This window comes from Puntigrus tetrazona, chromosome 1 (genome assembly GCF_018831695.1).
Source record: "Puntigrus tetrazona isolate hp1 chromosome 1, ASM1883169v1, whole genome shotgun sequence".
Taxonomy (NCBI): domain Eukaryota; kingdom Metazoa; phylum Chordata; class Actinopteri; order Cypriniformes; family Cyprinidae; genus Puntigrus; species Puntigrus tetrazona.
This window is the reverse complement of record NC_056699.1, coordinates 27,934,939-27,947,438: the sequence shown is the minus strand read 5'-3', so window position 1 is coordinate 27,947,438 and position 12,500 is coordinate 27,934,939. Positions and strand designations below refer to the sequence as shown.

At 40.4% G+C, this 12,500-nt stretch overlaps 2 protein-coding genes and 1 pseudogene across 2 annotated transcripts in view; 1 reads left to right on the top strand and 2 right to left on the bottom strand.

Moving 5' to 3' along the window:
* The window catches only part of LOC122349292 (sialoadhesin-like), a 1,999-nt gene extending 988 nt beyond the window's left edge, over window positions 1-1,011 (bottom strand). The window contains 2 exon segments of the mRNA XM_043245276.1: window positions 1-187; window positions 810-1,011. The exon segment at window positions 1-187 is cut by the window's left edge and continues 152 nt beyond it. Coding sequence (XP_043101211.1) covers window positions 1-187; window positions 810-879 — 257 coding nt within the window. The 5' untranslated portion in view covers window positions 880-1,011.
* A 4,158-nt stretch (window positions 1,012-5,169) lies between these two features.
* On the top strand, window positions 5,170-6,696 carry LOC122349282. The gene is made up of 2 exons (XM_043245266.1): window positions 5,170-5,321; window positions 5,973-6,696. The coding sequence occupies exons 1-2, from the start codon at window positions 5,170-5,172 to the stop codon at window positions 6,505-6,507; spliced, it is 687 nt and encodes a 228-aa protein (XP_043101201.1). The 3' UTR covers window positions 6,508-6,696.
* A 4,911-nt stretch (window positions 6,697-11,607) lies between these two features.
* LOC122353032 overlaps window positions 11,608-12,500 on the bottom strand; it is a 5,142-nt pseudogene continuing 4,249 nt past the window's right edge.

Genomic DNA, 12,500 nt, shown 5'->3' with positions numbered 1-12,500 from the left:
CTGTATTCAGGGTCCTCAGACAGATCTGGAGGTTCTTCATCCTTTACAGGGTTTTTGGTCCAGAACACTTTCTTGATCTGATGTTCAGGAGGGTATGTATAAGTGCATCTCATTATCACTGATGAGTGTTTTAGAGCACAGATGTGTGAAGGACTGTATCTCACAGACAAACCAGCACTAGATACACCTGAAACACAGGATTCATCAGGATGAAAATGTTGTTTTATCAGTTACAACAGACCATGATAACATGATAATACTCTTAGATGGAAGCTCTTTACAGGAAATGTGAGCTAATTTTTCATGAATCTATTGAAAGAAATGATGTGAAGTTCATCTTCAGCTTGTGATGCAGGAAAGCAGAAGTGAAAGAACAGTGACAAAGGAGAGAAAAGAGTGATGAAAAAACAGCCGTGAACAATTTTCAAATAATGCAGATAAAGACTAAGAAAATACCATTAGATTTTATTAAAGACGAGGTGTGTTTACTTCATCTAACATCTCTGAACTCTGAATCTATATGTTATAAATTCATTCGACACAATAATTATTACCAAAAAGTAATAAAGCTCACAATCAACTTTTGTTTCTAATCAGATGCTTTGAACAACAAGTTCGTCCTGAATCTCCTGACACTGATTAACAAACAAAACTATATTGAACATTTATAAAAGGCTCGAGTCTTTTGACGTGTCTCGCCAAACTTCCTGTTTTCAGATATGTGAGTACAGGACAAGAAAGTCTCATCGGCCGCTCTTTGTGAGGTATTAAATAAAGATGTTTGTAAAGTGAAGATAACAGAGACTCACCGTGAATCATGAGCAGAAAGATCAGAGGAAGACGAGGAGCCATTCTGACCGACATCAGCAGAAAATACATCTATAATACAGCATTGATCAACACTTACAGTCATAAAACACAAACATCTTTCAACACAGTCTTCTGAGAAAATAGGCCACACATCTTATACATGTTAATGATGTGTTAATACACCGATGTTCAGCCAATCAGAAGCTCGAGAAGAGTGAGAAAGCCCCCTCCTCTATATATAAGCTCACTAACAAGTAACTAATGATCATGTTCTGTGAAGAACTAGTGGATATTTTCATACACAAGCACATGCACATCTCATCTTCCTGTTTCTTTAACATAGAAATCTGCCCAGAGTAACTCGTCATGGGTCTTTGATAATAAACTTTAGTATATGTATAGAAGTATGAGTTCATCCCACAGCTCGTGAAGGTCATCAGATCAACAGAAATAGAGCGACTGCACTTTATCTTTACTGACTTTATGCGGTTAACACGGTTTGTTTAAAGCTCATCAATGGAAACATTGCTGTCCCTCCTCATCAAGAGAACAACATCGCTCAAATAAAACTAAAATCACTGTAATATATTTATTCAGTATGTTTGGAAAACTGGATTGTGTAGCCAGACATCTTGCTGGATGTTTCTTCTGAAAAAAAAACAGCATATGCTGAAGAATCACGATAATTGTGACGGTTAGTTAATGTTTAAGTTAGAGATTATTGCACACAAGAAGTTTACTATTAGTATACTTCTTTAAAACTAATCCAGGAAAGTATACTTTTAGTCTGCTTTTTATGCACTTCTCAAAAATAGTCTTTATGCACGTCCCAGAAATGTACTTAACGTAACATCCAGCCGGCAGAGGAAGCCCTCGCCTGAGTATGAGCCATGCTTCCACTTCCTGTTTGAAGCCCTCCATGTGTTCAAAGGCACCCCGTTCTCTCCGGTTCTTTCGGCCTGTTTCTCTGATTACTGGTCTCCTGGATTGCCTCTACTGCTACTGGTCTGTTAGGACTGCGATGCTGGTTTGGACCGTCGCTCACTCGGCCCTTTCGGACAGAAAGCATATGATAATCTGCCACTTTAAGATCTGCTTTAGCACTGCACAAACATTTCCTGTTTCAAGCTTAGAAGCAACTAGAGCAAACGCTGACCACAGTTTTGGTGGTTCTTCCGTGATGTCGATGGTTAACAGGAAGCGTTCACGCTCAGTCTCTTAATTATGTCATTCACTTTAACTCTTTGAGGACTTAATATTTGTTTGTGTCTTGAAAGGAATGACTCGGTTCCTCCTCTGGTGAAATCAGCCGCTGAGTTCAAGACTGGAACAAACATACTGCAGGACTTTCCTGGATTTAAGTATGACTTAAAGTATACTTAAAAGTAAAGTATATACTTTTGATTTTGACGTGATCATCCATACAGCAGTGACCATCAGAGCTAAGTTAACTCTGTATTTTTATTCCAGTATTCTTGTATTTGATGAAGCCCACATGGCTTTTGATTACTTCATGAGTGCCAGACGAGGACGTATGAAGACGTTTCTGTTTCCAGATCTTACAGATAGTTGTCTCCCAGCCAAGTATTGTCCTAACAACCCCATGAATCAGTGGAAAGCTCATCTCTTCGTGTAGTTTTAGGTCTGGATGTAAAGAGCACACTAAGGGGTGCTCAGGATCTCCACGGTCTTAAAACATCTCTGGAACGTTTGATTTTTGACTTAAAGCACGGTTATTTAGCATTTTGGGGACTAGGAAGTAAATAGGGAAATAAATTATATTTCGATGTTGTATTAAATATTATATATTATTATAAAGTTCTTGTCAATTATTATTCCCATTATTATACTCATTTTTCACAATATGATGCCCTATAAACACATTAGCATGCAAATTAGATTTAGTTCATAGGTGCAACTTATACAACAAGATCAAGGAGAAATGAGAGAAAGAATGAATCATTTTTTTGAGTCATATTTATTTATTTTTAAACTCTCACCTGTGCAGACCTGCCTGCATCTGTCCTCAACTGCTCCTGTTTACACACACACACACACACACACACACTCGACCAGTCGCATTCTGATCATTCCAGCCTGTCATCACACAGACACACACCACCTCTGTTGATTTCCACTAAAACGCGATCGAGTCCTAACCTTTCTCTCTTCAGCGATGGAGGCCTGTGCGCGTGCACTCTTCACTTCTCAGCTTCAGACGACCTCTTACGACCTCACATTCGAGCGCGTGAACGCCGTCGTGTCCTTCACACGTGACCTCAGCAGACAGGTAGAGCCGGTCAGGTGAGCTCCTCAGAGGAGTTGAGAGCTGAGCCTCACCTGACCCAGACACCTGTCCCGGAGATAAAGGTAAGAATCGATCCAACAAACGCTTCTTTAAGATCAAACTAAATAACAGAAAAATAAGAAATTGTAGAAATTGCTATTAAGTTTCATAAACAATCAAGTAAATAAGCAAGTAAAAAAAGCGTTTTTAAACAACGTAACTGAAATATAAACTTGTAATATGAAACGTCGTTTCAGACCGTTTATAATACATAAATAAAGGCTATTTGCACAAAAACAAATCAAAAATACAGCGACTAAGAAACAGACGTGTATATGACACGCAGCGCGCTGAGGCGAAAGCGTGTCATACGCACGCCGGTTTTATATTTGCTGTTGTTTTTATTTCTATACCATTTTGTGAGAACTTTAACGGAGACACATATATCCGATTTGACAGCAGCCTGTCCCTAACTCCCACGTGATGATGTGTGTGTAAATCAGCCAACGTTTATCACGACAAACGTTTCTGAAGAACCCAGGACCAGAACTAAAGCGTGCTCTGAACGAGGAACACGAGATAAGACGACTGCATGCAAATCTGTCCACATCTGATTCAGACTCTTCACCTCAGAGAGAGATTCACGACCGATTTAAGCGTTTATTCAAACGACAGACTCAACTTTAGAGACGGAGCTGTTATTCAAACGAGCCGCTGAAGGAAAAGCACATCAGGGATGATCCTGCTCCGGTGTTTTGTAGATTAAATGATTTGTGCTCGTATGAACGGATCAAAAGTGAGAGTAAGACTGGTAGAGAGTTGCGTGAGATTTCTATTTTACAAAATATGCAATACTAATCATTTTTAAAAATCCTAAAAACTGTTTTCAACATTGATGGTAGCCCAGTAAATATTTCTTGAACAGTATATTCTTATTATTTCTGAAGTATCACGTGACAGCTTTGATCTCAGAAATACATTGCGTTTGAAAAGATATTTTAAATGATAACTTTCACAATTTAACTGCATTTTGGTGAGCAGAAGAGACTTCTTTAAAAAACGGTTAATATTTTTGGATGTACTTTGCACAATTAAACCAGTGAGCAAAGGTGATTTACCTTTGTTTATTTACAGTAAATAGAGATTCAGACGCATCTGTTATGATTAAAAGAGATGTTAAAACAGTGCTTATAAATTTGAAATGCAAGGCAAGAATTTCTGGGGATGTAATTTTTTCCTGTAAATTTTACAGGAATTTACTGCTTTTTACTGTACCAGTTTTTAGAGTTTTTGCTGTATATTTTTGATGATTGAAAGAAGGTCTTATAGGTTTGGAATGACATGAGGGTTAATAGTCAATGACAGACTTTTCATTTTCGGTTGAACTGTGACCGGTGTTTAAAGTCTCCTTCTTCTCTGTACAGGAGATATAACTGAGGAGTCAACCATCATCCTTCTCTACAATCGTAGGATTATCCAGCGTGTCTCCGGTGCTTTCTCCAGCGCGATGGACATCCCTGAAAAAGAGCGCAAACCGAAGAAGCCTCACCACGCCTCTCGCCCGCCGGGCAAGCCCTTCAGATACCAGTGCTTCCAGTGTCCCTTCACCTGCAACCAGAAGTCCCACCTGTTCAACCACATGAAGTACAACCTGTGCCACGTCTCCGTCTCCGTCAGCTCCGGCTCGGCTCCGGAGGACCCCGGCGACCCGGCCCCGTCTCCAGACGTCTGCCAGGAGACCTCACCTCCCGTGTGCAAGCCCGAGGTGGTCCGTCCTCGGTTCCCCGGGCTCCTCTGGAGGCCCCGGCCGCGCTCCAGACCCAGGTGCTCCTGCAGAGAGAGCCGAGGGCTTCCTCTATCACTCCCTCGCTGCTCCGGGAGGCTTTCTCCCGCTGTACCCTCACTATCAGCCGTACGTCGTCGGGCTGTGTCCTCAGATGCTGTTCCCGTGGACGGAGGAGTGTCTGAGGTACTGCTGCAGGATCCCGGCTCCGGAGCCGTACTCTGTGATGGACGCGTATCCTCGCGTATGATCCGTCACGCGCTGTCGTGAACCTGAAGGAGAGTCCGTGATGGGATGCTCCGCTGCCGCGTCACCTAACAGACCGGACCCTTCCCATAATTACCAGCTGACACCAGATGAGAGGGGTGGAGCACCAGCTAGCCAATCAGAAGAGAGGGGCGGGGCCACACCAGCACAAGCGGTCAGGACTCTGCCAGAAAGGTCAGGACTATTACATTAAATTTTTAAATTAGAAATATGCAATATAATCTCATTGAGGTTAGATTTTATGCAATTTTATTATTTTATTAAATCATTAATTTTACAATATATAACCTCCATGAGGTCAATAGTTATTTGATTACACATTTTATGTGTATATTATAAGTTAATAATATAATTATAATGTACAAATTTGTATATATCTTGACAAATTAAATAAAAAATATAAAGTTATATATTTATTTTATTAAATTATTTCTTAATTTTACAATTTCGTTGTTTGTAATTTATTCATAAGACATAACGATAATTTTACAAATGACTTGATGAATTGGTATTGAAGTATTGAAATAAAAATGACATAAAAAATTCTCCAGGTCAGAATATTCACAAATAACTAATTATTCTGATATGTTCATAATTGTATTATGTAATACATAATAAAAATTATACAAATCAGCATTAATAATTTTTAAATATTTTCACAATTCAGAAATTAATTATATTCATATATATATTCTGTATTATTTATTTTAAATAGTTTCTATTATAATTTATGTATTTGTAATATAAACTATTTTAAATACATAGAGAAAATGTAAATAGGTTAAAAAGCAAAATAGTAGTATTTTTACTTGTTTCTGTGCTCAGGGCCTCACCTGCTTCCAGAGAGATGGAGCGAGGCGGAGATGACAGTAAAAATACTTCTGATACTCTGCTTCCTCTCAACCTCTCCAGGGGAGACGCTCCTCTGAATCTGTCTGTGACTCGATCAGACACCCAATCAGCGAGCAGCCTGATGACTGAGGGGATTGTGGGTAGAGTGACATCACAAGAGGACCACCATTTGCCCGTGGAGAAAAGCGCTGCGTTTGCTCTCTGTCAGCTGGCTCAGTCCGGCGTCACACACCTGAACAGAAGCATCACTTACTCTCCATCCAGAGTCTGTCAGGAGCAAGAAACAAACCCTTCTTGGGTCCGGAGTCCAGCGCGTGACGCCAAATCAGGTGTAGACGCAGAAGACTCCGCCCCTTCCTCTGACGCTGCAGAGGTCTCCGCCCCCTCGTTACATGTTCTGCATAAAATACGGACAAAGAAATACAGAAAAAGCAGCCTGAAGAGAAAACAGACAGGCAGCCAAAGAAAATACAATCTGAGGAAGAGATTTAGTGTCAGAAATAAATAAACTCTTTTATAGCTAATGAAGTTTAAACGTTTCAGGGAAACTCAGCTCTTATAAACTATCGTGTGAAGTATGGAATCATGTATTTATACTTTTTTTTACTGCTACAATAATAATGTCCTTGCATTGTCTTCGTACTTTTCTGGTTGCAGGTTTTCATACGTGCATGCAAATAAAAAATGGTCAAACTGGTCCGAAACGACTCTTCGGTCACACAGACCCTTTGAACCTTTAAACACGGCCCTTAACTTCAGCCAGATCTGCACACCAATGCAAGCGTGTTTGTGCCAGCGATGCACATCCAGTCAGGCAGGTGCGTCTGAAACCTGATAAACCGCTAAAAAACTGCAGGTTCAGACATGAGACTTGAGCGAGACCGTTAAACCTGTCTGTCTCTCTCACACACACACACACACACACACACAGAGCTATGACTCACTGAAGGCCTTTACATTACGGCTGATTAATAAGTTAAGCTGTGTTTCGGCGTCTAGTGGCAGTAGAAAGGAACATTTCGACTGGTCTTTAAAGGAAGACATCACTTTGTTTGAAGAAAGGCTTATTTTCCAACTCCCCTAGATTTCATTTTTACGATTTTGCATCCATTCAGCCGATCTCCAAGTCCGGCGGTAGCGCTTTTAGCTGTAGCTTAGCATAAGTTATTAGCATCATGCTCGAAAATGACAAAAAACTTGACTCTTCTCTCGTTCCTGCGAAATAATCACGTGACTTTGATGGGGTAACATGGCTGCAGCAGGAGCAACGTTATTATGCTAGGCCTGAAAATAGTCTAAGCTACTGCGTAATAACATCCACAAAACCGCAGCGATGTTACGTGATTGGGGGTATAGTTCCTAGTTATATCAGTCGAGAAAATCGCAATTTTCTGTCGATCTTAGTTCACGATGTAACCACACAGGAGTTAAGTTTTAAATAGTCAGAAAAATATCAAAACTCTTGTCATTTTTGAGTGAGATGCTAAAAGGGCTACCCCAAGATCGGCGGAATGGATTAAAAAAACGGTAACTCAAGTCCAGAGAAGGTGGAAAATGAGCCTTTTGTCTACTTAAAATAAATAACGGTGTGTTAAAGTTCAGCAAATTCAATTTCAACTACGTATAGGTCAGTTCACCCAAAAATGAAAACTCTAATTAGTTAATTAGCCTTCTCACCCTGATGTCTTAAGACTTTCGTCTGTTGCGTCTCGATTTCTTTCCTGTCAGAAAATGGTGGCAGCTGACGAAAGTCTACACTATATCTGAAAGATAACGGTCGGTTTCAAATGGCTAATCAATATAAATATTAAATACAAAATACTTACTCAGAATTGTTCATATCCTCACAATTTTCACAAATACAGTGCGCCTGAAATCGGGTAAGGACTGTTCTAACTTCACTTCCCGCCTCACATTAGAATCACATCCAATCAGGATGACTGCTTTGTCGCAGATCAGGGGTGTCCAAACTCGGTCCCGGAGGGTCGGAGCCCTGCAGAGTTTAGATTCAACCCTGCTAAAACACATATATTATGTATGTCTGAAGTACTTGATTAGCTGGATCAGGTGTGTTTAATTAGGGTTGGAGCTAATCTCTGCAGGACACCGGCCCTCCAGGACCCTGTCGTAGATAGTGAAAACGCAGCTTTAAATACTTAAATATAAAAGTCCTTTATTTAATTGTACAGCACTGAAATGTCGATCTATATTCATAATCCAAACTCTAGACAGCCAATTAAGAAAAAGCGACCTCCGCTGGACACATGATGCACAAATAGCGTTAAAAGTGGATAACATTCATTTATTAGTGTCTTTACTATACACCATTTAACTCATAGTAGAATAAACGATTAACCTGGTTCTCCTTTACTAGGACAAACTGGATGGCGTACTCAATAGCAGTGATTAACAGTAAAGCTGGTACTTGTTCTTCAATCACTTTTCTGAGTGGAGGAAATAACAGCATCAGATAATTCAGCATTGACTTATATTGAGTCCGTAGCGATTATAAAACACATCCCTTTCAGACAGACGGCGTCAGTGAGTTTTAATTGGCTATGCGGGTTCCTGCGGGCGGCGCTCCTGAGATCCGAACAGGAAGTGAGGCGCCAGCCCCAGTGCATTGTGGGACTGTCGGCGAGACAGGCACGTGGAGGAGCTCGGTTACAATCAGAGCCGGAACTCGTCACGAGAGATCCATCGATTGAAGGCAACAGAAAGGAGACGAGGGAGGACGGTGAGTTTGTGAGATTCATTAGTTCTGTTGTGTTCCTGAACCGTACCCCCGTGTAGACGGCGTAGGGCGCTTTTGAATTATTGACATTTAACCCCTCGGTAAGTTCATTAGCAGCATGCTGGTCCTGTGCAGCAGAAGAGCAAAGCATCGAGGCAATGTCATAAAGTCAACATGAAACAACGTTCACGACCCATAATTCTGGAAATTCAGTTTGAGTTTTATCTAAAGAGAGTTGAGTAGATTGCATTGGACACTGCATACCGGACCGGCTATTATTGCTGTCGTTTGCACTATATTAACCAGCGTTAAGTTACTATGTTAACTATTTGCGAAAAATCACCCACATTAGTAGTCTTAAGAATGCCCAGGTAAATATTCGGCCATTGGTTAAGAGTAGTTGTACTTCCCAGGGCCCTGTAAGAGAGTTTTGGAAAGGTTTGGAATAATTTACAGACTGTAATAATACTGTTAAAAGTAATACTAATAATGAAAAATAAAAAGACTGAACAAATCGGTTTGATTCAAATAAAGCCATTAAATTAATTGATTAATAAATTAAACTAAAATATTTAAATTAAGTACCAATTAATTACCGAATTTATACAATCTTTTTATATTACAAAATAAGTCTGTTTAAAGAATAAATTTGTACTATACTTCAAAACTGATAATGGGGTTCTCTTTTGTTATATTTTTAGGGTCCGTGGCATCTAAAAGATTGAAAACCCCAATTGGAAAATACTTTTTGGGTCAGAGGATGTTATTGCATTTTGATTATGACCAAACATGTTTGAAATAACATGCATTGATGACGTAATAAGTGCACAATAATACCATGATTGTGTGTGAAAGTAAACAAAGTCAGTTCTGATTTCATGTTGACTTTAAGCTCGATATAAATGTGATAATCCAGGCTGAGCTATTATCACACAGAATACAGACAAACGCACGCAAGTTAATAAAGTCAGCATTAAATGTGTATCGTCGTATTGGAAAAAGTATGTTCGCTAAAAACAGACCCGAAATTGTCTTTTAGGCTTCAAACCAGCTGTTCAGTCTGTTCACACTGAAACTAAACCAGTATATCAGTTTCAGTCTCTGTTATTTTGACTTAAATCTGCTCACATTTCTTAAACTGAATAACTATAATCCAGCTCCAGTCTTGAATTCCAATTATTTTGTCTTTAAATCAGCTCTTCGGTCTTTTCACACTGAAACAGAATCACTATAATCAAGTTTCAGTATCCATATATTATTGATGTGACTATAAATAAGCTCTTCAGTCTGTTCAGACTAAAACCAAATCACTATAATCCAGTTTAAGTATCCATTTCCCATTTGTTGACTTTACATAAGATCTTCAATCTGTTCACACTGAAACCAAATCACTATAATCCAGTTTAAGTCTCCATTTCTCATTATCTTGGCTTTCGATCAGCTTTTCAGTCTGTTCACACTGAAACTGATTTGCCATAATCCTGTTTCAGTATCCATTTCTGATTATTTTGGCTTCGCTCAGCTGTTTACACTGAAAGTGAATTACCGTAATCCTGTTTTAGTATCCATTTATCATTTTTTCGGCTTTAAATCAGCTCTTCAGTCTGTTCACACTGAAACCAAATCACTATAATCCAGTTTAAGTCTCCATTTCTCATTATTTTGGCTCTTAATACTGCTTTTCAGTCTGTTCACACTGAAACTGAATTGCCGTAATCCTGTTTCAGTATCCATTTATAATTCTTTAGGCTTTAAATCAGCTCTTCAGTCTGTTCACACTGAAACCAAATCACTATAATCCAGTTTAAGTCTCCATTTCTCATTATTTTGGCTTTTGATCAGCTGTTCACATAAACCAAATCACTATAATCCAGTTTAAGTCTCCATTTCTCTTTATTTTGGCTCTCAATCAGCTTTTCAGTCTGTTCACACTGAAACTGAATTGCCGTAATCCTGTTTCAGTATCCATTCATCATTCTTTCGGCTTTAAATCAGCCTTTAAGTCTGTTCACACTGAAACCAAATTGCCATGATCCAGTTTCAGTATGGCTTCAGAGGAAACTGCGGTTCCTCAGAGGAAGGGGTTGTGGCTTTGGCCGGGTGCTGTGTTTGTCGGGTGGAGGGTGTGAGGGCAGCAGCGGCTGTGGCAGGTTGCTGGGCAGGTCCAGCAGGCCGTGGGGCGGCTGTGTGAAGGACGAGGGCAGAGTCTGGGGCTTCTGCTGCAGGACGGGCAGAGGGAGGAGGCGCTGTAGGACAGAGCGTGAGCCGGCAGCGGCGGCGTGGAGTGAGGACGCATCTGATTCAGAGTCAGTCTGGGCTGCTCACAGTGGAAGGGGTTTGTGGGAGACGGTGCGCCAGACCTGCACGGGTCACAAAATATCATTATAGAGTGTTCTGCCCACCGAGGCTGCATTTATTTGATTAAAAATACAGTGGCACTGTGTAATATTATTACAGTTTTAAAGAGCAGATATGTGAATATGCAAATTGAATTTTCAGCATCATTACTCCAGTCTTCATTGTCTCATCATCCTTCAGAAATGATTGTAATATGCAGATTTGCTGCTCGAGAAACATTTATTAGCAATCTATTAGATTATTATTAAACAGTTGTGCTGCCCAGTATTTTTGTGGAAACTGTCATTTTATTTTTAATGATTCACAGCTCAATAGAAAGTTCGAAATACAGCATTTCTGAGAAACAGAAATATTTTGTAACATTATGAATGTCTTTACTGACACTATTGATTTAATACATCCTTAATGAATAAACATATTTTAATATTCCCAAACTTCATGTACCCCAGAATCAGAACAGCATGATATAATACCTTTATGAGTTTAATTCTTCTATTCCAAAGAAAAATAAAAAAATTTGGCTTCAAAACATTAAAGAATAATTAATAAGCGTGTCTGAGTGTGTGTTTTCCTACCTGACAGGAAGGGGTTTTTGCTCTTGACCGGTGGGTTTGTGGGAATAAGCGTGTCCAGGTTGACGAGGGAGGCAGCAGTGGGGCCGAGGAACGCTTCGGGGGTTCGGCACTGTCTGGGGGTCACTGCATCCAGAGGAGGCCCAAGACGAGAGAGGTCAAAGGCCTCTGGACTGTCACTTCCCCGTCCGTTCACTTGAACAGCAACCACCAACTCGCCGAACTGATCAGCATCTGAAATGAGAGACGTGCATGAGCTTGGGCTCGGCTCGGAGAGGAAAGCGAGCGTGAAGAGGGTCTGGTTTGGTGTGATGAGGACCTGCAGGGCTCTCGCAGCGAGGGCTGAACACTCGGTTTGGCCCTGCCTGCTCCACCCTAGGCTCCTCCTCCTCCACTCTAAGCTCCTCCTCCTCTGGGATAGTAAACGGGTCCTTCACACTCGACACTAGAACGAAGTGAACGAAGTGAGGGATCTCTAGAGCTACAAATATTTACTTATTTAAAGTGACAATTCACTAAAAAGTCACTATCACTAATCAAAAATGCCTCTCACTTTGGTTTTTAATGTGAGGTCGCGCTGGGCTCCTCCAGGCTTTTTCATCCATGTTAGAGGTGGAGTTTGAAGGCGGGGCATCCCAGAGGTCAGGCGGTGATTGGTGGGTTCCCCAAGGGTGGGCGGGGCTACTGGAGGAAGGACGAGTTGTCCAGGGACTATCAGCCACGGGGTTACTAGACTTAACTACAGCTGAAACAAACAATCCGATCATTAATCATAAATATACACACATATATTACGCAAAAAAAAACTTTTATTTTGACAACACTACTACTAAATAA

Bases quoted from the DNA above. Each gene is read 5' to 3' on its own strand.
- LOC122349282 (XM_043245266.1), top strand. From the start codon at position 5,170: ATGGGATGCTCCGCTGCCGCGTCACCTAACAGACCGGACCCTTCCCAT. The intron at 5,322-5,972 runs GTCAGGACTATT...TTCTGTGCTCAG, and splicing joins GTCAGGACTCTGCCAGAAAG to GGCCTCACCTGCTTCCAGAG.